Below are 24,766 nucleotides of genomic sequence, written 5' to 3'. Positions count from 1 at the left end.
CGAAGCCAAGATTTGCAAAGGCCAGTAGGTGACATTAGCAGCTGGAGAAGCGAGCAGGGCGTTCATACTAACATTTCTTGTTTTATATCCATGAACTCATTGCTGTGGTTTTCCCATGTGACGGAAAAAGCAGCTGAGACAGAAAAGTTCTCCATCTTGTGCGGGTGGAGTGACTTGTGAGTATGTCAGTGCCAGCTGGCCCTGGTGCCCTTGATGCCTTGGCCCTGAGAGCCTGGCAGGTCCCGCGGTGTCCAGGTACGTAGAGGTGTGTGTCCAGACTAACACAGGGGCCTGGTGACCAGCTGGCTCTGGAGGACGGGTACCAACCAGGGGGACATTTTCTCATGCAAACAGATGGGGAAACAGGGACAGCGAGCAGCTGTGCCATGGCGGTGGTGTTGTGGAACAACTGAGAAGTTTCACCTCCAAGTTACTGCTGGGTCTAGATGCCAGAGCCCCAGGCTGGGGAGGCGCTAAACACGGAGGACACACACAGCAGGAAGACTTGGGCTCACGGTGCTCCCACCGTCGACACCGCCTGCTCTCGCCGCGGGGGCAGGACGCGTGTAGCTCGTCACCCAGCATGGCTCCTTCTCGCCAGCCCAGGATCCTGTGCCAGGGAGCCCGACCCCTCAGAATCCGGTGGTGTGCTCTCACGGCCCCAAACCCTGTCTGGTTACTAGAGCCCAAGCAAGGTACAGAGAAGACTTCTGGAAACAAAGAACCAGGCTTTATTTTGTCGTTTTTTTCTTTTTTTAAATACAGGTCTGGTATTATAGACATCTGTAGTCTTGCATTCAGTAGGGCCAACCCACAAAAATTAAAGTAGAAACTCAATGAGCGTGTACTCGCTCCAATCCCTGGGGCTGGCAGACTCCCACTCCCAACAGGCTCTGCACTGCCCACCCGTGTCCCCTCCCTGCCAGGCGAGACGAGCAGGACACACCCCAAGGAGAAGCCCCAAGGGCCCTTCCATCAGCAGCGGGTGGGATGAACAAGATGCCGGGTTTACCTTGGGAAGGTGCAGAGGCCGAGGAGATCCAGAGGGTGCGGGACTGTGTGTGCAGCCCTGGAGCCAGGCGGCCCCTGCAGAGCTCTCCACCAGGCCAGACCAGGGCACGCCGGCCGCCGGCAGTTCCCGAGGTCGGGCCGCGTCGGTCAGCACCCTTGAGACCAGCGAGGGGAGGCCTGTCCTCTGGCGGCGTTGAGGGTCCAGGGCAGCGTGCTCGAGGACAGTGTCTTCTGAGAGGAGCTCCCGACAGAAAGGGTCCCTGAGTTGGTGCAGAGGCCAGTGTGGCAGCCCCACTGACTGTCCCAGGGCACGCGGTTGGCCCCACTGTCCTTGGGGGCTAGTCGGCCTCCGGAAACCTCACCAAGGGCCTCCACACCATTTACAGTGGAAAAGTAAACCAGAAATAAGGCATTAGACATTTGATTTTTTTTATTTCCATATGCAATGTAATGTTTAGGCACGCTGCTTGGGATGCTATTTCTAAAAAAATCGTTGGCCATTTTTCAGAATATCCTTTTGGTTTTAAATACTGGTCAGGAAAAACAAATGATGTAAAAATACGTGAATAATTTTCTATCACAGAATGAAAAACTGATTCGCATCTACAAGAGCAAGAGGTGACGTAATCTGACCCTTCCACCCGACTGTGCGGCAATGTGCGCTATATTGCTGCAGCTGTTGAGAAGGCTGTGATGTATTTTTATATCGACATAGAAAATTATAAATTACACTGAATTAGTATCCATAATCACTATATATGTACACAAACCAGTTCTAAAAAAAAATACACTGGTTTAGAATTTACGAGTGAAAACCTCACAAGGTACAGTAAAACAATGAACATGCTGAGGTGCTGGACTCTGGTTTCTAGTTTAAAAAGACGAGCCTGTAAAATGAACGCACTCTAATTCCATTAGCAGCACGAGCATTTCCCCACTGACTTGCCTAATACGATTCAGGTATGTTACAGATGCAGATTGCTCTGAAATGTTCATTGGTGATGCTTGTTATTAACAAGGTAAATTTTGGTGAATGGGTTAAAAGGCAGATGAACAACCAAAACAAAACATAAAACAAAAAAAAAACCCAAACCACAAGCCATGTACACTCCCAATATTCTAGTGTTTCACCTGTAGGGATAAACAGTTCAAGCAAACAAGACTTTAACAGAACGTATGGCTTTACAGTAACACAATTATCAACTAAGTTGTAGCAATAAATACTTAATCTCTACCAATAGACTTACATTTTTTGATCCGTTTTTAAACAATACAGAAAACAGTTACCAATTAAAAACTGGTTATAAAAAGAACACCAAATATTTCTTATTCAAAATCACTTTTGTAAGTTAGAACAACCAAAATAACACTTAGAGGGCATTTCAATCCTACAACTCCTTGTCAACCTGGAAGAAAAATGAATTCAGAATTTTGTACAAGGTGAAAAATGTATGAAAACTGCCTAATACTTTGGTCACACTAATAATTGTCAAATAGTTATGTTTCAAATACAATAGATCTGTGTATTCACTTTTATAAAACTATTCTTACAGCCATTTTAACTATAGTATTACTACTATTATTACATGGGTGGCAAGATCTTATTTCACAGGCTACCCATTATTTAGAACAATACAATATAAACATACGCAAAAATTCTTGGTATTTGTCAATGTGCAACATTTGTACACGTCTGGGTTTCTCTGTACAGCGTCTTAGACTAGAATAGAAAGCTTGCTGGTCCTGATCCCTTGCAGAGTGAGTGCAGCGGCGGTGGCTCGGCGGGCTCCCCACGCAGCCCGGAGCCCCACCTGCGCGGCGCCCGCAGCCCTCGGTCAGCAGCATGGGGGGCTCCTCATCATACGGGGCCATTGACCGCCACGTCGCCCGGCACGCTCAGCTGCTCAGTCCTGCAGGGGGGCGAGAGACGGCCTCAGGACTCCCAGAGAGACCAACGCCGTGCCGCCCCCCTGGAGGGGGTGGACGACGTCCATCAGAACACTGTTCAGGCGGGCCTAGAACAAAGCCTGCATTCAGGAGTCACCCCACAAAACGCTTCTTAAGTGAATGCTCCTAAAGCTCCAGAAACTAACCGCACAGCTCTAAGCTTTGGCTGGGGTTGACAAGAGCTACGGAGCAGCAGGTGCTGGGAGGCCCTCCCCACCTCGCCACCAGAAGCAGGGGGACAGAAGGGCCAGCGGTCTGCAGCCACTGTTCCCTGAGCCTTCGGTAGCTATCTGATCACCCCTCCTTCAGCACAGCTTTTCATGTTCCATGCACTGCCATCCAAATGAAATTTCACTTGGAAAAGTAGGATTCTGCTTCTCAGAGAAGAGGTAGGGCAGGGGTGAGGGGAAACAAGAGAAAAGTCTGTCTTAAAAGGACCAACTTTGAGAACAAAGGTGTGCCCTGTAACACGTATTCCCATGAAGCAAAGGTCAGGGTAACGCTGGGGGGAGGGTGGGTGTGTGTGTGTGTGTGTGTGTGATGACAGGGGTGTGTGTGTGTGTGTGTGTGTGTGATGACAGGGGTGTGTGTGTGTGTGTGTGTGTGATGACAGGGGGGTGTGTGTGTGTGTGTGTGTGTGTGTGTGTGTGATGACAGGGGTGTGTGTGTGTGTGTGTGTGTGTGTGTGTGTGTGATGACAGGGTACCCAGGACATTCCTGCCAAAAACACAACTGGAGCACGTAGGAGATCCTTCACGGTGCTCCCAACACCTTCCAGAGAAGACCCCGGAAAGAAGACAGTGCTGACGGTGGGCAGCACAAGGCCTCCTGACCCGGCGTCCACCGCTTCAGCCCGTCAGTCCCAACAGAGACCCGTGAAGTCAGCTCCACACACATGGCAGACATGACCCACACTGGACGCTGTCTCATTACGCCACAGAGACACGGGCCCTGCCTTCGCCACCCGCAAGCTGTGTGATCTTCAGCACATTTCTCCACCTCTCTCAGCTTATTTTCCCCCTGTAAAAGGGAGACAGTAAGTCCCACAGAGACTAGTAGGACCACAACGTATGAAAATGCCTGTCTACACACCAAGGGCACAACACCACACACACCTGATCAACACTGAGAGGTAACGTTTTGTGGCAACAGACATCTTTAAGTCAACAGTGCACCTAAAGCCTCATGTTTGGTAGATGGACCCGAGGGTAAGACTGCACACGGAAGTCCCAAGCAGCTGTCTCCATCTTCAGCACCGCTTTACATACGCTGCTCTCGGAATGCGGCATGCTGCATCAGCAAGCCTGCCTCTGTCCCTGTGGTCAGGAGTCCGCTTCCCAGAGCACCCCTTCCAGTCCTTCAGCCGGCAGCAGGCAGTCTTCATGCCCCCGTGTTCTCTGTGGGTCTATCACCAGGACCAAACCGCTTCCCAGTGTGTGACGCCCCCCTCCCTCCCTTCCTGCTCCTCCGCCACCTGAGGCCTGCAGGTTGGGAGATGTCTCCAGGCTTGGAGAAGAACACAGCAGGTTTCCCCTGGGGCAGACACCCTGCACTCCAGAGCCCAGTAACTGCTCCCACAGGCCTGCCTCACTCGCATCAGAGAAAGCAGACCCAGGAGCCACGACTCCAGAGCAGGCGGGTTAGCTAGGTTGTAGGCAGCGCACAATATAAAGGAAATTTATGGGCAGACAGTGTAGAGATGGTGATAACTGGTCAGATCTACGAGGACCTCTGGAAAAACAAAGGAAAAAACTCCAGGCAAAAAATGACTTACCTAGACCCTGAGCAGCACAGCTCAGGCTGGACCCCCACAGCTAGAGGGCCCCTCGGACTCTTCCTCCCAAATCCTCCACTAGAGCCAACAGGTACAAGTAGTTCTTATAACCGACTCAGTTTATACAAAGTAATTAATTGCAAAAGCAAAGCCCTCATTCTAGCAGTAATTCCTCAAGAGAATGAAAAGCTGGGTTTGCTACACAAGGAACAGGAGGTTTACGGACTTTTGAACCGAGAGTGCCCCCTGCTGGTAACCACTGGTTATACTGCCCCTAAAATGCCTGGATTTTGGGGGGTCAGGTGAGCAGAAAGCACGTCCCTGAAAAGGCTTCCTAAGGTTCCTCTATTCCTTATGGAAGGAATCTACAATCAAAAAAGGGTATCTTTTTGATTCTATATATATATATACATAGGATATATTCAATATATATTGGATATATTCAATCAAAAAAGCTCCCTCTGTGCAGGGCTGAGCAGAGGTCTGTGTGGTCCAAGGCAAGCTCTGATGCAGGAGGAGGCTGTCCTGGCTTGTGGGGCCTACGGTCGCCCTCGGGGACGGGCGAAGGCTGGGGCTTGGCCTGTGCCTCCAGACCAATGGCTCAGGCTAAGCTTAAGCCCACTAGAGAGGGAACGTTATACTGCAAATCCCTTGACTCTGCAGGTAGGAGCTTCATACTTCATCCGGACAAGATAAGTATTTTGCAAAAATAAAACCAAAGACGGACTCACATTAAGAGTTCAGAACACTGAGCTTACACACAGGGAGCTGCACTCTGGGAAGCCACCTGAGTGTCACGTGGACACATCTGCACAAGTGGGCACAGGAGCCGCTTGTCTTGGTAGCTGGGTGACTGCAGGACAGAGGGAACCCAATCCTGGAGGGGCTCAGTATCAGCCCCAACTTGGTGCCCCTTCAAGAAAAACAGGAGGGGGTATGCCAGAATGAGAGGCCCTTCCACCCCCAACAACTTCTCAGAGAACCAGTGACACTACCTCCAAGAAGCAGACAGTTTTCAGCTTCTGGGCCAGGAGGCGCGCTGCGACACGTGAGTTCTCAGCTCAGTCACCTGGCTGCCATACAGGACTGAGGAACACCACCGTGCTGAGCAGTTACTGATGAGCTGAGGACAGCTGTAATGGCCCTCACCCCGAGGCCCGTGCCCCTCGCGGCTCCCAGGAGACAAAGCGGGGCAGGGCTGAGACGGCCGGCAGGAAGCAGGCACTCACCTCTGCTCTGGGCTGCTGCTGGGGGGCCGGGGGGCCACAGACTTGCCCTCCGCCGTCTCAGGGCTCTCCTCCACGTCCTTACAAGCAGCATCTTGAGAGGTAGACAGTTTTCCTTCCTCACTGCATAAAGAGGGTGACAGGCAGCGTGAGAGGCCAAGGTGGCACCAGCAGGCGGAGGATGAGGACGCATGCGATGGCTCTGAAGTCATGGTGGCCGTGGAGCCAAGCCCCGGGGCTAAGCATGCTCGGGGAGGGGGCGCAGGGGCCACAGACACGCCGGGGAGACCACAGAGCGGGAGGACCACACACGTGGGAGCTGAGAGAGGGACGATGTGATGCGGTTGGTGTCTGGTAAAGAACAGCCCTGCGGCACTGTACATACCGGTAGGATCTCAACACTCTGAGGCCAAGGGTGCAAAACAGAAAAAGAAATGGACAAGACTTTCAGAATACTCCTAAAATGAGGTATTTGGGGGAATACTACGTCCACGACTGCATATAAGCAAAACTGCAGGCTCGGAGGAGGTGTCAAATGAACCTGTTTGAAGGAACGAGTCTTCAGTTAAAGGTTTTGCGCCCAGGGCCAAGCCCCCCATCGGCTTGCTGGCTGAGGTCCCGGAAGCAGGAGGCCATGCAGCTGAGCCAGGACCAGCTTCTCGAGCTGTCTCTGACAAGGCCTGAGAAGGACAAACCGTGGCGGGAGACAGCGGGAACAGTGGCCAGGAGCGAGGCAAACCGAGCCTTAGGGGTCAGAGGACTTGGGGACATGAAACACCCCTTCAACGCTCCTGGCGTCTCCACTGTCTGGGGACTAGAAACTTAAGACTTTTGCCTATTCTGTCTGGATTTCCCTTTTTTTTTGGTGACACAATTCAAGACAGCACTAAACGGAGCTTGAGGGCAGCTACAGGTCCCACCATCCTTAGTGCTGGGTCCTATCTTCGACCTGCTTGTGAGAAACCTCATTTTAGGATGACTTCTGAGTGGCTTTCAGATGGCTTGGGGCAATACATTTATGGGAAGGGACCCGAAGTCTAGCCCATTCCTCCTCCTAATTCATCCCTACTCTCCATTCCCTGCTCAACACTGCTATGCTGATGCGTTCCATGCCTGTTACCTTCATTGTTGTAAAATGTACAGTCATTTTACCCATGTGGATTCTGAGACCCGTGACTAGCCGTGAATCGCACCCTCCCTGCCCTTGGGACGGTCCCAGCTCAGCTGGGAGCTCCGCCTGCCCTGCTGACTGGAGCACAGCACCCCGAGGCGCCCACCTCCCGTCGCACAGCGCACCTCGCAGAGACCAGAGCCTGTACACACAAAGCCGCACAGTCGCCACTGCCTGCCTCCGGCCCAGGGTACCCACTCGGGCCCCTCTCAGGCTTCACATCCAGGACTGGAAAACAGTCATCTTTCCAACTACAAGGAAGCCCCCACTGCCCCCGAGAATGACCGCCCCGGTCAGCATCCACCACGAGCAGGGCCTTGGGGCTCCTGCAGCCCCACACCCACCAACACTCACGCTCCCCATTGTTCCCCTCCTGCTGCTCTAGTAAGATGTGTCTGAGTTCTCAGAATCTGAGTTTTTCTTCTTTTTGCCCCTTTGGGTTTCCTTGTCTATAAACTGCCTGTTGCTATTTTTTGCCTGTTTTCCGATATGGATTTTCATTCTTTTCCTTACTGGTTTGAATATTAAATGCTAATTTCTGGCTGATTTAGAACTGTAAACTTTTCCCCCTTAATCTGCCATTTGCCTCTTAATTTTGTCTACAGTAATTTATCAACCAGAAATTCTTCACTGTGATGTAACCCAATCCTATTCTCTGCGTGAGGTTTATGCTTTTAAAGGCAGTTTGTTTTGTTTCAAAAAAGAAGCCCCTTACTGCCCTCAGGTCAGAACACTGTGTTTTCTTCTAACTACCATGAGACTGACCACACCACTCCATCCCAGTACTGCATTTTCCCATCTGGAAAGTGGGATGATAACCATGGTGCTTTCAGTTTTAATCATATACAACTTTTTTTCCCCCCAAACGCTTCATCAAAAATGTCAAATGATTTCTTCATTCTGTTAATATGCACTGAATTACCCAGACAGATTTTCTAATGTTGAACCATCTTTACAATTCAGGGATAAACTAACGGATCATTATGAAGTATTTCTGGTATACCTTAAGGATGCTGAACCATCTTTACAGTTGAGAAATGAACCAATCATTACGAATTTTTTGTGTATACTATTAGGTTCAGTTAGCAGATATTTCACATAGGATTTCTGCATTTAGTTTGCCTGTAAGTGACATAAGCTGATCATTTTCTGTAATTATTTTCATCTGGTTCTGGAATTAGGTTTTCACCGCTTCATAAAAAGGTCCAGGCAGTTTGGGCACGTTTTCTATTTTCTGTAACAACTTAGGAATTAATAGATTAACATGTAACATGCATGAGACAGCACTGAATTGGCACCGTCACTGACATGGCCTGGCCCATTAGTCAGTCCACTTTTCCCTCTGCAAATGCCTTGTTTGTATCCTCTGTCAAATTATAAAAGTTATTTACTGTCTCGTCCTTTGATATTAGGTTCCCCCTATATCCTGTGTGTTTCTTTGCTAGTTATGACTTGTCTTTTCTTTCACTTTATTGTGTCTTTTAGAAGACTAGAAACTTTGTCTTTCATACCCGTACCGAGAACAGAGGTTTAACTTGTTCTCTTACATGGATATTTACAATCTATCCGTCCCTTCTCTCTTCACTGTCACCTGACCACATCAGTGTACGGGTCTGCTCGCACAGCCCTGCACCACGGCCACGGCATCGTCTTAGCAACAGTGAGCGCTGACAGCTACCACGGTGAGGCCCCTCACTCTCCTCTTTACAGTGATCCTGCTCTTCACGGCTCTCCTCGGTCTTCTCTGAAAATTACAATCAGTTTCTCCCTTTCATAAAAAACTCCATTGAGATTTTGAGGAGAAATCCATTGAGAAGCAATGCCAAAGTTAGCATACGTGCTGTGAAGTCACTTCGTCGCGTCTTGACTCTTTGCGACCCTACGGACTGTGGCCCACTAGGCTCCTCTGTCCATGAGATTCTCCAGGCAAGAACTGGAGTGGGTTGCCATGCCCTCCTGCAGGGGCTTTCTTGACCCAGGGACTGAACCCGCACCTCTTACGTCTCCCGCACTGGCAGGCGGGTTCTTCACCACGAGTGCCACCTGGGAAGCCCTTCTGGCAAACATGGTAATCAGCAAACTCTCAAAGGTCGTAATAACCCGGAGACCCACGATGGTGTGGTCACTCACCTCCAGCCAGACATCCTAGAGTATGAAGTCAACTAGGCCTTAGGAAGCATTTCTATGAACAAAGCTGGTGGAGGTGATGGAATTCCAACTAAGCTGTTTCAAATTCTAAAAGATGATGCTGTGAAAGTGTTGCACTCAATACACCAGCAAATTTGGAAAACTCACCAGTGGCCATAGGACTGGAAAGGTCAGTTTTCATTTTCATTCCAATCCCAAAGAAGGCCAATGCCAAAGAATGTTCAAACTACAGTACAACTGCACTCATTTCACATGCTAGCAAGGTAATCAGTACATGAACCGAGAACTGTCAGATGTACAAGATGGACTTAGAAAAGGCAGAGGAACCAGAGATCAAATTGTCAAGATTCTTTGGATCACAGAGAAAGCAAGGGAATTCCAGAAAAACATCTACTTCTGCTTCATTGACTATGCTAAAGCCCTTGACTGCATGGATCACAACAAACTGTGGAAAATTCTTAAAAGAGATGGGAATACCAGACCACCTTACCTGCCTCCTGAGAATCCTGTATATAGGTCAAGAAGCAACAGTTAGAACAAGACATGGAACAACAGACTGGTTCCAAATTGGGAAAGGAGTATGTCAAGTCTATACACTGTTACCCTGTTTATTTAACTTCTATTCAGAGTACATCAAGTGAAATGCCAGGCTGGATGAATCACAAGCTGGAAGCAAGAGTGCTGGGAAAAATATAAACAACCTCAGATATGCAGATGATACCACCCTAATGACAGAAAGTGAAGAGGAACTAAAGAGCCTCTTGAGGAAAGTGAAACAGGAGAGTGAAAAAGCTGGCTTAAAACTCAACATTAAAAAACTAAGATCATGGTATCCAGTCCCATCACTTCATGGTAAACAGAAGGGGAAAGAGTGGAAACAGTGACAGATTTTATTTTCCTGGGCTCCAAAATCACTGCAGATGGTAACTGTAGCCATGAAATTAAAAGATGCTTGCTCCCTGGAAGGAAAGCTATGACAAACCTAGACAGCATATTAAAAAGCAGAGACATCATTTTACTGGCAATGGTCCATAGAGTCAAAGCAATGGTTTTTCCAGGAGTCATGTACAGATAAGAGAGTTGGACCATAATGAAGGCTGAGCACCAAAGAATTGATGCTTTTGAATTGTAGTGCTGGAGAAGACTCTTGAGAGGCCCTTAAACTGCAGGGAGATCAAACCAGTCAATTCTAAAGGAAACCAACCCTGAATATTCATTGGAAGGACTGAAGCTCTAATACTTTGGCCACTGATGCTGGCAAAGACTGAGGGTAGGAAGGGAAAGGGGCAACAGAGGATGAGATGGTTGGATAGCATCACCAACTTAATACACAGGAGTTTGAGCAAACTCTGGGAAATAGTGACGAACGGAGAAGCCTGGTGTACTGCAGTCCCTGGGGTCACCGAGTCTGACACGATTCGGTGACTGAACAACAAGGAAACACGGTACTGATGTCTCCCCCTGTGCATTTAGGTCTTTCGGTCTCAGATACAGACAAGGTTTAACTTTTCATGTAAAGGGGAGGGGGCACATCTAAGACATCTTGTGCTGGCTTCTAAGATGCAATCGACTTGTGCGTGTATTCAATAAACTTGCTAAACTTTACTAGCAATTTTAATGTTTACATACAGATTCCACTGGAATTTTTATATAGCAAGTTGTAAGCTACAAATAATCTGCAGTCATGGGGTCGCAAAGAGTCAGACACGACTGAGTGACCAAGCTGACCCTGCAAATAAACAATAACCATTTTACTTCTTTGGAATCTGTACGCCTTTTATTTACTTTTATTTTATGCTGCTTGTGCTAAGACCAGCAGCACAGTGCTGATGAGAAGCAGTAACTGCAGGGCTCACTGTCTGTCTTGTCTTTGAAAATGAGTATTTCTTCAAAATAATGTTTCACTGTTAAGAATTGAGTCTGCTGTGGATTTTCAGTGGACACCTTTATCAGTAGCTGCTTCTTATTCCTAGTTTGCTAAATGGTCACAAATAGCTTTAATTTTTATCAAATGTTTTTTTACCTACTGAAAGTCCAAAAGGTTTCCAACCTTTTATCTATGAATTACCATCAGTAATCTTTAAAATGCTGTAATATCCTTGCATTCATGAGATACACCCCTGGTCATGAGTTAAAACCACACTGCTAGATTCGGTTTGCCACCTCGTAACTTTAAAGTATCTACATACAGACCCACGCGTGAGCTCAGCCCACAGTCATCTCTTCTTTCATGCTTTGTTTCGCGCTGGCTTCTCAAGCTGGGACGCGTTATTCTTGTGATACGAAAGGGTCTGTGTACGATGGAGACCAGAGCTCTGAGCACCGAGTTAGCTGCAGTCTGTGGGTTTTGGTAGAACCTTTTTCACTAGTTTTTCAGCTTTGCTTTTAATTTGCATTATGATTCCTTTTTTGACACATAAGTTTACAAGTGAGGGTAATTTCCAAATATGTTTTTGTAAGCTATCATTCTGTCATGAATTCTGCTGGCTGCATTGTATCTGGAGGAAATGATCTGTATAAGACCCGAACTTATGGTTTAGATGGTCCCAGCTTTGTTGCCTGTATCCAATTCCTGTTTCTAGAGGTATGTCGTCAGTTCTTCAAACTCATGTATTTTGAATCCGATCAGTCTTTTCAACCTTTAGTCTTCAAAATACTATTCAAAGGGGAAGGGCACAGACACCGAGAGAGCCAAACTCCATCTCTTTGTTAAGACTTAATAAATTTAATGGAAATAATAGAACAATGTCAGGCTAATGTCTGAATCCACACTGCAACCAAATTACAGATGTTAGTATTTGTGGCTTCTCCTCCACCACCCTCCCGACAACCTGAAGCTGCCAGTATGACCGAGCCTGGTTACCTTTTGAAGACCGCAGTTTCTGTCTTGGCATCTACAGTGAGGCTGAGAGTTTCCTTCATGCCGCCATTCATCACTGTCTCAGTTACCTTGTCTGTACTTTCCGCATCCTCCTCGCCGTCGGAGCTGGCTTCCATGGCCACACTGCCTGGCGCTGAAAAGAACACACAGCTGATGGTCACGTGCATCAACAAGGACTAGGACCTGCCGCCCCCTGTGCAGACCCTCCCACCCAGCGCCACCTCAGCTGTTTGGAGACAGAGACATGAGATGGTCTGCCCGCTGCTGCCTCTTTATGATGCCCACGAGACAGAAGCTGCAAGGGTCACTGACTACAGCCCAGGACCAGCTAGACCACCGGTCTCCCCGCTACCTGCACACTCAACTGTCCTCAGATGACTGCCCTGCCCCTCACTGCTCCAGCTGCCAACAGAGGGCAGAGTAGGCGGCCGAGTATTCTGTAGCCACAACCCATCATTCGGCCGGCACTGTTCTCGTTCACCCTGCACCTCTCGCTTGTCCACGACTCAGGTCCTGTTTTCCCTGTCTGCTAAATTACCTTGCTGGGGTTCTCTGTGGGTCATTGTTTGCCCTATGAGAGGGAGTCATGTGGTAAACCGCTGATGAGCATCTGAATTCACACCTGGCCTCAGAGGCCAGGTCAAACCACCCAGCCTGGGCCTGAGTTTTCTTATGAACAAAACTGGAGGTGTTTGAACCCCCTTACAGAACTGCTCAGGGATAAACTAGGTCATCTATATACAATGTGGCTCAGACAGTAAAGCGTCTGCCTACAAGGCAGGAGACCCAGTTTCAATCCCTGGGTGGGGAAGATCCCCTGGAGAAGGCAATGGCACCCCACTCCAGTACTCTTGCCTGGAAAACGCCATGGACGGAGGAGCCTGGTGGGCTGCAGTCCATGGGGTCGCAGAGTCTGACACGACTGAGCGACGTCACTTTCACTTTTCAGAAGAATGACAAAAGCAACACTGATCTCTGGGTTGCTCCTCCCCCTTGCCCCTGGGCTCTTGTGCCCACACACGCACCCGCATTTTCTGAGACCTTTTTGTCTCTGCCGTGTCAAGCCCTCCTTCTCGCCCCTTTACCAACTTCCCACAGCCCTAATCATGAGGCTGGAAACAGTTCAGGGCCCATGCAAACTACACCTGCCTATTCTGAGTAAGACAGCCACTGGACAACCTCAGCCATTTCACCTGTTCATAAAGATGCAAAGAAACAAACCACCACACAGCCTGAAATGCACCCAGACAGCACCCCCCAGCAATAAGAGCACGGGGTGCAGCCAGGCCTGGAGCGCCCACCCAAGTGCTGGTCTCACCCCCCGGGTGCTGCAGGCCAAGACCTCGTCCTTTCTGGGCCTGTTTCCTTTCCTGTCTTGAGGGGACTGAACAACTGGCAACTTAGATACCTTACTCTTTCTATGATCAGCATGCTGTGGTTCTGGAATAAACACACAACTGCTTTTCGCCCAAAGCCCTGAGGATATCAGACCCACATCTCATTTTCCTGGGTCCTTTGAGCCCTTGAACTTTTTTAGAAATATGCTTTGTGGACAAAGACAACTCCCCAGATCTAGGGAACTCAGCGTCACGTTCCAGAGCGGACACCCGCCAGGAGAGCGTCCGCTGGTCCTGGACCCACCTTCCGGCTGAACGGCCAGCGCAGCCACACTGGGCGTCAGAGGGTCCATCGGCTCAGAGCTGGTTTCCATCTCCACTGGGGAATTACTCCTTAAAGCATCTTTCGTACTTTTAGAAAAGAGAAAATTCAGAGGTGAGCAGTGGGAGACGGCCCTCAGGATCATCATTCACAGAAAACCTTTGAACACTAGTTTCAAATCCACTGTGGAGACACAGCTGGTTACAGACTCCAAGAAACACAAATGTGAGTGTGGACGGCAGAGTGGAGTGGCAGATGAGCCAGGGTGGGAGATGTTCTGTTGGGTCAGCAGGGCAGCGACACGGGGACTTCTCGGAGGTTTCCAGAGTCTCAAGATGCCCTCAAGCCCCTCAGGCTCACACAAGCACCAGGCTCCCGAGGCTGGGACAGTAGTGCATACCCTGTACACTATCAACTGTATCTACAGTTCCATTTTTACAAAACTCCTATCACCTCTAGGCAAACTGCCCAGACGGCCTGGCCCTGTTGATGATGTTTAATGAGACAACATGGCCCGTGCACAAGGGCTTGTAAAGGGAAGCAGTTGCTTCAGCAGCATTCTCAAGTAACCAGAAGAGCAAGAGGCGGAAACCTGGCTGCCCTGTACCGGAGGAGAACCAGCATCTCCTTGTATCTTGGAGACATTTTCCATAAACCTCACTTCACCTCTGAGTAACGGCTTACTGCTACTATCAGAGGTGATATGAAGCAACGTGGGTTTTAGTCTCCTCTCCTGATTTGTCTACAATGGTAACTGCTAGCTCACATCGGGTTGTTTTCTAATCTTTGCCATTACAGTGACTATTTAAAAACATGTCTTGTTAGAACAGGGAAAGCAAGTCTTTCAAGTCGGGGGGTGGAAACCTCCACCCCATTTTTTCAGGAGACAAAATGAAACAACAGTAAGCAAATCAAAATAAGTGTAAGGAGACATGAAATCCATGGTTAATACTCAAAGCTGACAATATCATTCAGGAAAACTACAAAATGATCAGTTGCTGTTGCTCAGACTAATGTAATTAACAAGACTGACAGTCACATCTGACACACCTACCCCTAAATTTACAGTACTAGATTAGCTCCAAGCGGAATGTACGTTCAGTATCATCTATTAAATGCAAGGTACACGCAGTGTCTCCATAACGCTCTCCACGGAGGTGCCCCTCAGGAACTCCCGGGCTCCACCGTCAGCACTCTGCCCCTGACTCCCTGGGCCATCTCCTCAACCCACTTTATCATCCACTCCTCCTCCCAGCTCACCCAGGAGGAGAGCAGGGAGGAAGAGGGTGGTGCTTCCTCGTAACTCAGAGCTGTGTCTACATCCCCCCGGTTGATTTTTCAATCTTGTTTAAGGCACTGTATTCAACTGGGAACATGCCTCACGCCCGGTCCTCAGGTGGGAAGGATGGGAGAGCCGCGCACGCACTCACCTCAGGGAAGACGTGAACTCTGAGAAAGAAGCCCAGCCTGTCTCCTTCGTCGGCATAGGCTCCTCCGTGCTCCAGACGTCAGACCCCACGGAGTCTAAGGGAGCACCGTGCGTCGTCTCCATGGGGACATCAAAGTTGGCTGACCAGTTGGGTGCTAAAAAGGGGAGGAATTCCACTTTGAGAATGCTTCAGTAATTTAATGTAACACAAGCATTTTTCAAAACCAGATGTGCAGTGGTAAGTAAAGAAAAAAGACCGCAGGTGTGGGGCAAAGGGTATTCTAACGGACTGCTGGTGGGAGTGGATAAGCCACAACCACGTGGAGGGCCATTCGATAAGGTCTATTATAAAACTGTGTGTTTCCTTTGATCCCTTAGCAATTCCCCTTTCTGTGATTTTTTTTCCAACAGCGATTAACACACAAGGATACAAAGTCACACAGAAAACAATACACTGACGTTAATTTCCTGACTCTGACAAAGGCACCAAGGTCACATGAAGGCTTGGAGGAAGATGGGCGCAGGGCATACAGCCACTCCCTGACAACCTCTGCACCTTTTCTGCAAATCCAAAATGAGTATAAAGTCAATAGTTTTGTAAAAGCATGTTAGTACTCAATCACAGTAAACTGGGAACAGCCTCAAGGCGTCCCACCCACCCCCAGTCCACAGTGGTACTTCTCACAGCTGCCCTCACCCGAGCACGCACAGCAGCGGGCTTCCCGTGACCCGAGGAGGAGTACAGACTTAGTCTCTGCCCGCCCCACCGCCATTCTGAAGTGACAAAGGTTTCTGTATCTAATGAGAAGAGACTGGGAGCTCCTGGAGAGCCTCAGGATAGGGACTGGGGGAGTGGGGCAACCGAGTGCTTAGAGGGTTGGAACTTTTGGCCCTTCCCTACCCCCCCAACAATCTTCTAGAAGGGTAAGGGGCTAGAGGTCAAGTTAATCACTAATGACCAAAGATTTCACCAATCATGCCCCCTTAGCAAGGTCCCCATGAACACCTAAGCTGCAGGGCTTCGGGGCTGGGGACAGAGGTGGCAGATGAGACTCCACTGGGGACCCAAGTTCCTGCCCATGGGACCCTCTGGACCCGTCCTGTTCATCTGTAGCCTTTAATATATCAACTGGTAATGGTAGGTAAAGGGTTTTTCTGAATTCTATGAGCAGTTCTAGCAAATAATCAAACCCAAAGAGGTCATGGGAACTCCCAGTTTACAGCCAGTTGGTCAGAAGTACCGGCCGGGGGTGGGGGCGGGCGGCCGACTCGCGGGGCGAGCGAGCCCTAACCCGCGGGCCTGACTCAGACGGTCAGTGCCTTGGCTGAGCTGTGTGGGAGACTCACACATTTGGTGTCAGGAGTGAAGTTCTGAGAGCAGAGAGGAGCTCTGTTCCCGCTGGCTTGCTAGGTCCTGCAGGCACGGGAGAGTGCTCAGAGATGGGGGTGGCGGGACCACGCGCCCTGTCTGTGCTGCTCCTCTCCTGCTGCGGTCTGGGTCCTGCCGGTCTCTGTCTCTGTTTAAATGTCGCCACCCGAGGTGTGTCCCTTCAGACGAAATCAGGTCTGCTTGCTCTCATCACACACCGTGCTGTTCCTTCTCAGTACCCCATGCTGAATGCCCAAATGCTTGCTGCGGACGAGCTGGCAGTGGGGACCACCGCTCTTTATCAGGGATGCTCTCTATCACAACTGGAGGCTCCAGGCTGTAAGGAAGGAATGCTAGGCTACGGGATCCGCGAGCTACTTGGGGATGCTCCTCAAGACAAACGACCAAGAAGGACCTGTGTGTAACAGAAGTGCTCCAACCTACAGACCTTCCCGGGACTCCAGGCAACTTACTCAGCTCCCCTGGGCTAGCTTTCCTCATCTTTTCACTTCCGATAAAACCATCTACTTAGTCCTGAGGGTTAAATGAGGGCCTCATCTAGCAGGTACTGACGGAGGGCTGTTTCTGAGCTTCCTGCCCTCTGGTCTGCGTACCCACGCGGCAGGGCTCCATGGGCTCTGAGAAGAAATAGGACCTTAATGTCTGAAAACCTCACCTGCAACCTCAGAAAGTCAAGAAAGTGAAAGTGTTAGTCACTCAGTCATGTTTGACTCTTTGTGACCCCAAAGACTGTACCCTGCCAAGCTCCTCTGTCCATGGGGATTCTCCAGGCAAGAATATTGGAGCTTGTTGCCATTTCCTTCTCCAGGGGATCTTCCCGACCCAGGAATTGAACCCTGGTCTCCTGAATTGCAGGCAGATTTTTTACCATTTGTCACCTCCAGGGAAGGTGACAGGTATTTCTGCTGCCCACCATATGCAAAGTTCTGGACTCACTCCATCCAAATAAACCAGGCTACACAGAAATGACTGTTGTTAGTCATTTCCTATCATCATCATCCCAGGACAGTCTTTCCCAGACTAGCTCCCCAGAATTACTCTAACATTAACTATTGAGAAACTCTTCTCAACAGTCAAGAAAAACTGGAAGAAGCCGCAGAGATTGGGTGGACGGCGGAAGCTCTCAAGTCAGAGGCTGAGGCAGCTCAGAGCCCTGGAGGGGAGCACTCCCCACCCCTGGTCCCACCTCAACCCCAGCTGACCTGCCAGTGCAAAGAAAGCTTTCCCAAGCAGCAAGGTCAGGAGGGCTGAGACCTGCGAGGCCATGCCCTGTGGGTGAACATCACACCCCCGCCCTTTGTCTCTCCCTGTCCCCACACCCAGCTCCAGAGACACCAGGACAGTGGGAGTGAGTCACACCAAGTGTATGGTCTCTCCCCAAGACACTTACCACCCACTCAGCGATCTCACAGATCCACAGACTCCAAAATACCACTCAGCCTTAACAAAGAATAATAAAATCCTGCTACACACTTGAACATGGATGAACCTGGAGGGCACCATGCTAAGGAAAGTAAACCAGTCACAAAAAGACAAAATACTCCATGATTCCACTTAGGATGAGGTCCCTAGAGGAGTCAAATTCAGAGACAGAAGGTAGAACGGTGGTGGCCAGGGGCTGGGGGAAGGGGAGTGGCGAGTGCTGTTTATGGGTATAGCTTCAGCTTTGCAAGGTGAGAAAGTTCTAGAGGCTCCACTGCACAACAGTGTGAATACACAACACTACTGAACCACACAGGTGAACACACACACACACACACACACACACACACACACACAAGCCGAGAGCTCAAGGCCTCCAGCCGCCTGCCCCCGCTCCTGATGAGCCCCCGCTGTTTCTCACATCTCACACTGAGTCTCGCTGCTGGTCTTCCTGTCCCCAAGCACACTTTCCAATCCAGCTTTCACACTGCTACCAAGAGTAATCATGTCAAAATAGATAAATTAACGGGATTCTTAGTAAAATCCTTAGGAGGAGGATTACAACCTCCAAAATAAAATTCTCCTTCCGGCCTCTGGCCTCATCTCCACCATCCCACCCTTCCTGAGCTGCGATCACCAGCGACGGGTCCCTGTGCCTTCCTAGGAGCAGTTTTCCTGCAAGCGGACTCATCCTTACTTGTCCTCGGGACACACCCCGTCCTCTGGGAGGGCTCTGCAGAGGCCTGGGGGAGCGGGGTCCCCGTTCTCCCCACACTCTCCATCTGCTCTGAGACCCTGAGGCCCTGGAGGCCGTGCCTGTGCCCCAGCTCCTGGCACACAGCAGGAACCTGACACAGGCCGGCTGGTGTGAACGGCATCATGTCCTCCTAAAGGTGGTGAGCCGTGAAGGAGAGAGAGGACGGGGACCACGCGGGGTCTGCTGGATGCCTGCCAAGCTCCGAGGTCACAATGAGGTTGAACCTGACCCCCCAGAGTGGGGTTTCAGCCTCTAGAACGGAGGCATAAAAACCCTCCCAGGCAACAGGAAGCACTGTGGCCTGGAGGAAAGCCCCGGTATCAACCTACACGGCTACTTCATGTGAAAATCTGTCTGAACTTTTAGGCATTAACAGTATTTTTTTAAAAGGCCAGTCAACTTAAGTCTTCTTAGCAAGTGGTAAAACATAAATAAGCATTTAGCTGGGAAAATCTTAGGATTACAGGATTCATAAACTGTGAAGACCCTGTTTAAAACTGCTCCGTGAGGTACTTCCTGTGTTTAGGAGCACTCCTGATTCTACAGTCTTCCCTCATCTTCCCAGAAGCTACAGTCTCTCCCCTTCTGCTCCAGTTCCCAGTCCCTGCAGCCGGAGGATGGACCTACAGATGTGTTGCTGTCCTCTACCCAGATGCACACAGAGGGCTTCCAAACCATAGAGACACCCTCTCATCAAAGGTGTGACTGGTTCCTCCCATCAGGCCTGGCCCCCGAGACGTAAACCTCCAAGGGAACTCAAATGACACCGTGTGCTCCCACTTAACTACCCTTCAGAGGCTGTCCCAGGTTCTGGGGCCACCTCCACACACAGCGCTGACAGAGAAGGTGGCGACTTACGTTCGCTCAGGTCTACCTCCATTTTGTCCTCCGTGTTGGCAGTGCTGGATTCAAACAAGTCTTGTTTTGCTCCATCTTCTTCCTCAGAGTCTGTACTTTCCTCACTGTCTGTACTCCCCGAGCTAAGGAGAAAAGTCCAAAATATTACTGCTGCACATCGGCCCCCAGCTAAATCCAAGGTTCAAAAAGACATCCCACACAAAAACACTGTGCTGCGCTTCACCTGGGTCCCACGTGCCTGTCACTGTCAGGACTCGCCCCACCCGGGGACCAGTGGCTACCAGTGGGGCTGTGCTTGCAGACTGCTGGGATACCTTGCAGCTGCCTGGTGTGGAGGTGCCCCCTGGTGGCGAGAGTCCGCACTTCCCTCACGACCAAAGATGCTGAGCTGCTTCTCACGTGCTCACCTCCTGTTCTCAAGCATCTTTAGCCTATTTTACGGAGAAGGCAATGGCAACCCACTCCAGTACTCTTGCCTGGAAAACCCATGGATGGAGGAGCCTGGTGGGCTGCAGTCCATGGGGTCGCTAAGGGTTGGACACGACTGAGTGACTTCACTTTCACTTTCATGCATTGGAGAAGACAATGGCAACCCACTTCAGTGTTCTTGCCTGGAGAATCCCAGGGAGGGTGGAGCCTGGTGGGCTGCCGTTTATGGGGTTGCACAGAGTCGGACACGACTGAAGTGACTTAGCAGCAGCAGCCTATTTTAAAAACTGGGCTGTCTTTTCTCCTTACTATAGAGTTTGGAGAGCTCTTCATATGCTCTACATTAATGAGATACATGATTCGCAAACTTTGTCTCTTAGTGCATATGCCTTGTGCTTGCGTTAACATTGTCTTTTGAAGAATATCAGTGTTCAATTTTGATAAAGCTTAACTTACCACAATTTTTTTTCACGTATAGTGCTTCCGGTGTTCTATTTCAGAGATCTTTGCCTCACCCAAGGTCACAAAGATTTTCCAGTACTAAAGTTTTCTGTGTCTGATTCAGACATAAGATCCATTTTTGGTTACTACATATACATAGTAAGCGTACAGAGAACAAGGTCATTTTCCCATATATAATGCCCAACTACTCTAGCTCTGTTTCTTCAGACGCCTACCCTCTCTCCACTGATATGCCTCTGCACTGCTACCATCAATCAGATGTCTGTGTGTGTGTGTAGGCCTATTTATGGGCTCTCTACTCTGTCCCCTGATGTACCCGTCTGAACTACTGTACCTAGAAGTCAGGCAGTGTTAATACTGTTCTTTATGAAAGCTGTTTTGGCTATTCTAGGTCCTTTGCATCTTCACATAAATTAAAAAATCAACTTATCAACAGCTACCAAAAAACCTGCTATGATTTTGTTTAGAACAGCAATGATTCCAGATCAATTCAGATCTGGGGAGAACTGGCATCGTAATAATATTGTCTTCCAAATCATAAACATTTATCAAGCCTTGATTTCTCTCAGCTGTTCTTAGTGTATGAGCCTTGCACATCTTCTGTCAGATTTGTACATATCTAATATTTTGATGCCACTGTGAATAGTACTATTTAGTAATTTTAATTCCAATTGTTGGCTGCAGTATGTAGAAAAACAATTACACTGATCCAAGATTGTGCAATCTTGCTAAACCCACCAAACTATTCTAGGAGTCTTTTTGCAGATCCCAACAAACTTTCTACATAGATAGTCACGTTGTCTGTGAATAATGGTAATTTTTACTTTTCCTTTCCGATCAGATACCATTTATTTCCTTTTCTTGACTCACTGCACTGGCTAGCGTCTCTAACACAAACTGAAAAGCAGAGGTTAAGAACAGGCATCCTCATAGTGTTCCCAGTCTTGGGAGGAAATCATTTAGTCTTTCACCATTAAGTGGGATGTCAACTGGTAGGTTTATGCACAAGCTTTAAGCAAACTGAAGACATTCCCTTGTCTCCAGTTTGCTGAGCAGCCCTACCAGAAGCAGATGCTGAATTCAGCCACATGCCTACTGACTTTCAAATGTTAAACCAAGTCTGCACTACTGGAATAAATCTTGCATGGTCATGATGCACCAATGCTGCCGACATTTCCTAAGATTTTTAAAGAAGCTTTTGTACCTGTGCTCTTTTCACACCATATAATGCAATGCCAGCTTCTGGTATCAAGTTACAAGGAGGTGGCTTCAGACAGTGAGACGGATACTATCCCCCTCCTTTTCAATTTTATGAAAACTTCCGTAAAAACTGCTGTGATTCCTTCCTGAAACCTTTGGTAGAATTCACAAAGTCCTCTGGACCTTGAGTCTTTGTGCATGTATGTGAGAAGTTTTACACTAAAAATCCAACTTCATCAGCAGACACAGGACTATCTGGGTTATCGTTTCTCTTTTTGGTTGAGGTTTGGTAGTTTGTGTCTTTCAAAGACCACCTAAGCTGTCAGATTTATTGGCAAAGAGTTGCTCCTTGTATTCCTTATTATCCTATTAATATCCGTGGAATCCATAGTGATGTCACCTGTCCTGTTCCTGATTATTAATAATTTGTATCTTTTCTCCTTGATCCTTCTGTCTAGGAGGTATATCAATTTTATTAATCTTCTCAAAGAACAACTTTTAATTATGACCCATCGATTATCATGATTTTCTCTACTGTTTTTCTGTTTCATATTTCAGGCCATTTCTTATGGTGGAAATTGAGGTCACAATAAGCTGTGTGGATCACAATAAACTGTGGAAAATTCTGAAAGAGATGGAAATACCAGACCACCTGATCTGTCTCTTGAGAAATTTGTATGCAGGTCAGGAAGCAACAGTTAGAACTGGACATGGAACAACAGACTGGTTCCAAATAGGAAAAGGAGTACGTCAAGGCTGTATATTGTCACCCTGCTTATTTAACTTATATGCAGAGTACATCATGAGAGACGCTGGGCTGGAAGAAACACAAGCTGGAATCAAGATTGCCAGGAGAAATATCAATAACCTCAGATATGCAGATGACACCACCCTTATGGCAGAAAGTGAAGAGGAACTCAAAAGCCTCTTGATGAAAGTGAAAGTGGAGAGTGAAAGAGTTGGCTTAAAGCTCAACATTCAGAAAACGAAGATCATGGCATCCGGTCCCATCACTTCATGGGAAATAGATGGGGAAACAGTGGAAAACAGTGTCAGACTTTATTTTTGGAGGCTCCAAAATCACTGCAGATGGTGATTGCAGCCATGAAGTTAAAAGACGCTTACTCCTTGGAAGGAAAGTTATGACCAACCTAGATAGCATATTCAAAAGCAGAGACATTATTACTTTGCCAACAAAGGTCCGTCTAGTCAAGGCTATGGTTTTTCCTGTGGTCATGTATGGATGTGAGAGTTGGACTGTGAAGAAGGCTGAGCGCCGAAGAATTGATGCTTTTGAACTGTGGTGTTGGAGAAGACTCTTGAGAGTCCCTTGGACTGCAAGGAGATCCAACCAGTCCATTCTGAAGGAGATCAGCCCTGGGATTTCTTTGGAAGGAATGATGCTAAAGCTGAAACTCCAGTACTTTGGCCACCTCATGCGAAGAGTTGACTCATTGGAAAAGACTCTGATGCTGGGAGGGATTGGGGGCAGGAGGAGAAGGGGACGACAGAGGATGAGATGGCTGGATGGCATCACTGACTCGATGGACGTGAGTCTGAGTGAACTCCAGGAGTTGGTGATGGACAGGGAGGCCTGGCATGCTGCGATTCATGGGGTTGCAAAGAGTCGGACACGACTGAGCAACTGAACTGAACTGAACTGAACTGATTTGCTTCTTCCTTTTTAATGTAAGCAGGTAACGCTAAAAGTGATCCTTTAAGTACATTTCAGTTGCAACACCCACTTCCCGATAAATACTGAGTTTCCATTTTCTTTCAATTCAAAATACTGTGTAAATTCCCCCTTTTTTTCTTTAATTCATGTGTTATTTGCTGCTGCTGCTGCTAAGTCGCTTCAGTCGTGTCCGACTCTGTGCGACTCCATAGACAGCAGCCCACCAGTCTCCCCCGTCCCTGGGATTCTCCAGGCAAGAACACTGGAGTGGGTTGCCATTTCTTTCTCCAATGCATGAAAGTGAAGAGTGAAAGTGAAGTCGCTCAGTCGTGTCCGACTCTTAGCGACCCGGTGGACTGCAGCCCACCAGGCTCCTGCGCCCATGGGATTTTCCAGGCAAGAGTACTGGAGTGGGGTGCCATTGCCTTCTCCACATGTGTTATTTAGTTTCCACATATTTAGAGATTTTCTAAAGATCTGTCATTGATTTCTAATTTAATTCCACTGGGTCAGAGAGCATATTTTATATCACCTGAAATCTTTTTTTTACTGACTCTTGCTTTGTGGCCCAAAGACGGTCTCTCTAAGTAGTTCGTGTACACTTGAAAAGAACCCACACTCTTCTGTGGAGTGCTTTAAAAATCCCCAGTCAAGCTGGTTGCTAGTATTATGTAAGTGTTATATACTTTTACGGCCTATTCTTTGTATCAATTACAAGGGGAGGAGTGTTGAAACATCTAGTTGTAACTGTGGAATCTACTTCTCCTTGCACTTCTATCAGTTTTTGCTCTGTGTATTCTGAAGCCCTGTTATTAGGAGTGTAGATATTGACAGAACTGGCATGCTCTCCTAATAACCACTTTATAACCTTTTAATCTTTTCCTTTGAAATCTACTTTAATATTAATAGATTCCTCTACCTTTTAACCTGTTTAAATCTTTTTTATTTTAAAATTTAAGTTCTTAAATAATTTAAATCATTTCCCATAGGTGGCAGTAAGTCAGGCCTTTTTTTTTTTTTTAATCCAATCTGACAAGATCTGCTTTTTATTTGGGGTTTTTGGATAGAATTTTGAAAATTGGTCCCAATGCGTATCATATGACATGACTCTGTCTCCTCAAGTAAAATTAATTTTTAGAAACAACTTTCCTCTCCCCAGGGAAACTTTCAGATTTTTATAAGAAACAACACTGCTCTGCTGCTCTTATGACTTGTCAGGGAACACTCCTCAAGGCACCGTATGACGGCACTCCTCAGCATCACTTCCCCGTCACAAGAGGCTGTGTCACGACAGTTCATGAACTACATCAGAACACTTGGCGCACTT

General features: G+C 48.3%; 1 protein-coding gene across 16 annotated transcripts in view; it reads right to left on the bottom strand.

Annotated features, from left to right (window-relative positions):
* Window positions 1-708: 708 nt before the first annotated feature.
* Window positions 709-24,766, bottom strand: part of PPP6R3 (protein phosphatase 6 regulatory subunit 3) — a 125,207-nt gene continuing 101,149 nt past the window's right edge. For 9 of the 16 annotated variants that reach the window (XM_059882911.1, XM_024987126.2, XM_059882912.1 and 6 more), the window contains 7 exons: window positions 19,674-19,795; window positions 15,248-15,401; window positions 13,800-13,906; window positions 12,141-12,291; window positions 6,344-6,361; window positions 5,962-6,081; window positions 709-2,921 (listed from right to left, as the gene is read on the bottom strand). In XM_059882911.1, coding sequence (XP_059738894.1) covers window positions 2,870-2,921; window positions 5,962-6,081; window positions 6,344-6,361; window positions 12,141-12,291; window positions 13,800-13,906; window positions 15,248-15,401; window positions 19,674-19,795 — 724 coding nt within the window. In that variant the 3' untranslated portion in view covers window positions 709-2,869. 16 annotated transcript variants of the gene reach the window in all.

Source organism: Bos taurus, chromosome 29 (genome assembly GCF_002263795.3).
Source record: "Bos taurus isolate L1 Dominette 01449 registration number 42190680 breed Hereford chromosome 29, ARS-UCD2.0, whole genome shotgun sequence".
Classification (NCBI taxonomy): Eukaryota; Metazoa; Chordata; class Mammalia; order Artiodactyla; family Bovidae; genus Bos; species Bos taurus.
This window is presented reverse-complemented; position numbering and strand designations above follow the sequence as displayed.